The sequence below is a fragment of the Myotis daubentonii genome, chromosome 2 (genome assembly GCF_963259705.1).
Source record: "Myotis daubentonii chromosome 2, mMyoDau2.1, whole genome shotgun sequence".
NCBI lineage: Eukaryota > Metazoa > Chordata > Mammalia > Chiroptera > Vespertilionidae > Myotis > Myotis daubentonii.
The window spans coordinates 48,530,601-48,534,840 of NC_081841.1; the positions used below are offsets into that span (position 1 = coordinate 48,530,601).

The 4,240-nt window shown below is 42.7% G+C and overlaps 1 protein-coding gene across 1 annotated transcript; it reads right to left on the minus strand.

Annotated features, from left to right (window-relative positions):
- Positions 1 to 3,392: 3,392 nt before the first annotated feature.
- Positions 3,393 to 3,779, minus strand: LOC132225701 (small ribosomal subunit protein eS26-like; the record flags this gene model as incomplete). Its single annotated transcript, XM_059680714.1, has 1 exon — positions 3,393 to 3,779. A coding segment is annotated over exon 1 (387 nt), but the record flags the coding sequence as incomplete, so codon positions are not given.
- Positions 3,780 to 4,240: the final 461 nt, after the last annotated feature.

Here is a 4,240-nt window from a genome sequence, read left to right on the forward strand (position 1 = left end):
CCTTTCCCCCCCAAGAATAGTCAGTCCATTCCCTTTCTATGACCCTGATTCTATTATAATCAACAGTTCATTCTGTTCATCAGATTATTTATTCACTTGATTCTTAGATTCACTTGTTGATAGATGCATATTTGTTGTTCATAATTTGTATCTTTACCTTTTTCTTCCTCTTCCTCTTCTTAAAGGATACCTTTCAGCATTTCATATAATCCTGGTTTGGTGGTGATGAACTCCTTTAGCTTTTCCTTATCTGTGAAGCTCTTTATCTGACCTTCAATTCTGAATGATAGCTTTGCTGGATAAAGTAATCTTGGTTGTAGGTTCTTGGTATTCATCACTTTGAATATTTCTTGCCACTCCCTTCTGGCCTGCAAAGTTTCTGTTGAGAAATCAGCTGACAGTCGTATGGATATTCCCTTGTAGGTAACTGAGTTTCTTTCTCTTGCTGTTTTTAAGATTCTCTCTTTATCTTTTGCTCTTGGCATTTTAATTATGATGTGTCTTGGTGTGGTCCTCTTTGGATTCCTTTTGTTTGGGGTTCTCCGCGCTTCTTGGACCTGTAAGTCCATTTCTTTCACCAGGTGGGGGAAGTTTTCTGTCATTATTTCTTCAAATAGGTTTTCAATATCTTGCTCTCTCTCATCTTCTGGCACCCCTATAATTCTGATGTTGGTACGCTTGAAGCTGTCCCAGAGGCTCCTTACACTATCCTCGCATTTTTGGATTCTTTTTTCATTTTGCTTTTCCGGTTGGATGTTTTTTGCTTCCTCGCAATTCAAATCATTGACTTGATTCTTGCGCTCCTCTGGTCTGCTGTCGGGCGTCTGTTTAATACTCGTTATTTCAGACCGTGTGTGCTTAATTTCTAGTTGGTTCCCCAATATAAGATCGAGGGTCTTATTAGTTTTCGTGTAGATCTCATTAAGTTTATCGGCAGCTTCTAAACAGTTCTTGAGAGACCTTAAAAGTGTGGTTCTGAACTCTATTTCTTCCATTGACAATTTTGTCCTGTTTCTTTGTCTCCGCATTTTGTTATGCTTCTTTGGTGCACCCCCTAGTGGTCTTTGTTCGCAGTCTTATAGTTAAATCTTGATTGTTGTAGCTAATTCCAGGGAGGGTTTGACCTCCAGGCCAAGTGGCTATGAGAATCAGCTGTGTCAGCAGTGAGAGAACTTCTGTCCTCTAGGGAGGTGCTAATCTAGCCTTTGCCTGAGGCTATCCGGCAAATGCCTCTGTGCAGGGCTTGGGCAGGGCGGGTCGAACAGGATCAACAGGGTGGGCCGGCGAGAGCAGTTATGGCGGCTCTCAGTCCTGTCCCCAGGGGCTCTGCCTCTCTGAGTTCCAGCACCCGCTGCGAAGCTCGGAGAGAAAGCTGCACTCGCTCTGACCGAAGCCAGACAGTCCGCTTCTCCCGTTTGAGCCTGGGTCCCTAAAGACTCACCTGGATCTGGAGCTCAGAGTCTGCGACTCCCTCCCGATTGAAAACAACAACCGCGCCCTCCACCGCCAGCCCGCTCCGCGCACTCCGCACCTCAGAATTTGACTTCAGCACTGCGCCTCCTCTGAGTGTCCGTATGCGTTTCTCTTTCCTCCTAGTTGTAGGACTTCCACTCAGCCAGCGTTCCTGTGGTTCTGGGTGATGTCCATTCCGTGATTTAGTTTCACTTTTGAAGTAGTTGTTCAAAGCAGCAAACTCCGGCATTAACCTATGCCGCCATATTGGTTCTCTCTAAAAAATGTAGCTTTTTGACTACAGAAATGTGATCTACTTCCAGACATTTCCACTGGAAGTGATCACACTCAGTATTCTCTCCGAGGGACTTCTTACATAAGCTTTATTTCTAGGCTTTCTTGCTCCCAAACCCCTCCACCTCTCTCTGTCTCTCTCAGTACTTTGCCTAACACAACTAGTAGCAATCACGTAGCATACCAAGGGTCTGCTTTCTAACATATTCCCCCTGAGGGTAAATGATCTGCCTTCAAGGAAATCACAAGCAACGCCCTAAGCAAATCTTCCCAGCCTCTGATATCCGGTTCCTCCTCGCTACTGCTTCATTGATAAGCCAGTATTTTAAGGCTTTGGGGTTTTTTCAGCGGTATATCACTTTTGGTAACATTTTCTTTCTTCCTTTCTTACTTTTTTCTTTTCTTTTTGGTATTGGTCAGGATAGGGTTACTTTAATATTGCAGTAGCAATTTACCATGAGTCTCAGTGGCCTTAATACAATAAAGGTTATTTCATATGCACCCTAGGTCTGAAAGGATCCAGGTGAGTCGCCAGGGCAACTGCCTTCCATGAGGTGACTCAGACGTTGAGTATCAGTCTTTGGCTCTGTCATCTCAACGGAGGGAATCAACCGACAAGGGAAGAGATCACAGGGAAAATGCACTTCCCTTTTCTGAGCTTTGATCCAGAAGTGAGACACATCACTTCAGTTGCTCATTGGCAGGAAATTAGTCTAGAGCTCCACCTACCTCCAAGAGGGCTGGCAATTCCAGGGAGCACGTGGATAATTGTTGAGCAGGAAATGTCTCTGCCACAGTCCACGGAGGCCTCCTACTGAGAGAGCAAAGCTTAGATCAAACTAGGCTGAACAGCGGGGCTACTGCAGGGAGGACCTTCTGGACAGTGCCCGACTTGCATTGCAATTTGAGTGAGAAACAAAATTTTGTTGCATTAATCCACTGAGACTTAGAGATTTAATCTTTCTTGCAGCATAGTTCATCCTGTTCTGATTAATACAAAAACATAAAAGAAGATAGGAGTAGGAGCTCCAGTTGCGCAATCGGTTAGCGCGCGGTACTTATAAGAAGATAGGAGTAAATGAAACAATATAGCATATTTTCCCGGAAGTAACTGTAATGCCAATCAAAATACCAGTAAGATTTCCTTGGAGAACTTGCCAAAATGATATAAAGCTCGTGTAGAAATGAGAATAGCCAGTACAACTATAAATAGAATAATGAGGAAGAACTAATTTTACCCAATATTTTCAAAGAGTTAATAGGCAGAGAAATTCTAGGAAATACAGAAAGACATCACAGAGAAAGTACAGTAAATAACAAAGATGTTAACAGAGAATGGATATCCCAGAAATAAACCCAAGTACATTTTGAATATAAATAAGATGGTATTTTAAGTCAATGGGAGAATATGAATAATTCAGAAACATTGTTGTGACAAAAACCAGTGGGGGGAAAATTGCTAAAGTAGTTCACTTCCTGTGTCCAAATAATTTCTAGGTGGATCAATAACTTAAATGTAAAACATGAAACATCATTGGTTATTTTTAAAAATAATTTTGAACTGGGGAAGATCAAGGGACATATAAGACGAAACCGACACATTTATTATTATTTTTTAAAAGTACAATTTTAATTTATTTTCTCCCAGAGAATTTTTCTTCTCTCCTTAAGGACTTCGCTCCTTCCATGAGCTTCGGTGGAGGTCGTGGGGCAGCACCCGCAGGTCTAAATCGGGGTGGGGGTGTTGGGTCCTTCCAGGCTTCACGAGAACCATTCCCGACTACCTTGCTGTGAATAGCGCAGCTCACACAGTAATGCAGCTTCACGTACAGCTCGGGAAGCACACAGGCGTCGAAGACACTCGCGTCGGAGATGTCCCGAACGGCTGTGGCCTCCACTATGTTTTGAATGACAAACTTCTTAATGGCCTTGTCCTTGGGCACGCACCGGGCACAATTGGTACAACAAATAGGGTGCACATGGCTTCGGTCTTTTTTGGAATAACAACTGTTATTCCTTCTTTTCTTGGTCATCTGGGAAACAAGGACCCGAGAGGGGACAAATTTATTTTTTTAAAAATTAAAGCTTCTGCAAGATTGAGAATATTATATTCAAAATCAAGAGATAACCAAAGGAGAAAAAAAAAATGTTTGCAACTGATATAATAGGAAAGGGTTTTTTTTTGTTTGTTTGGTTTGTTTTTTTTAATTAAATCTTTATTGTTCAGATTATTACATTTGTTCCTCATTTTTTCCCCCCATAACTCCCCTCCACCCAGTTCCCACCCCACCCACCTCCCTCACTCCCCACCCACTGTCCTCATCCATAGGTGCACGATTTTTGTCCAGTCTCTTCCCGCATCCCCCACACCCCTCCCCCCCCCCAAGAATAGTCAGTCATCTCCCTTTCTATGCCCCTGATTCTATTATAATCACCAGTTCACTCTGTTCATCAGATTATTCACTTGATTTTCAGGGTTTACTTCTTTAATATT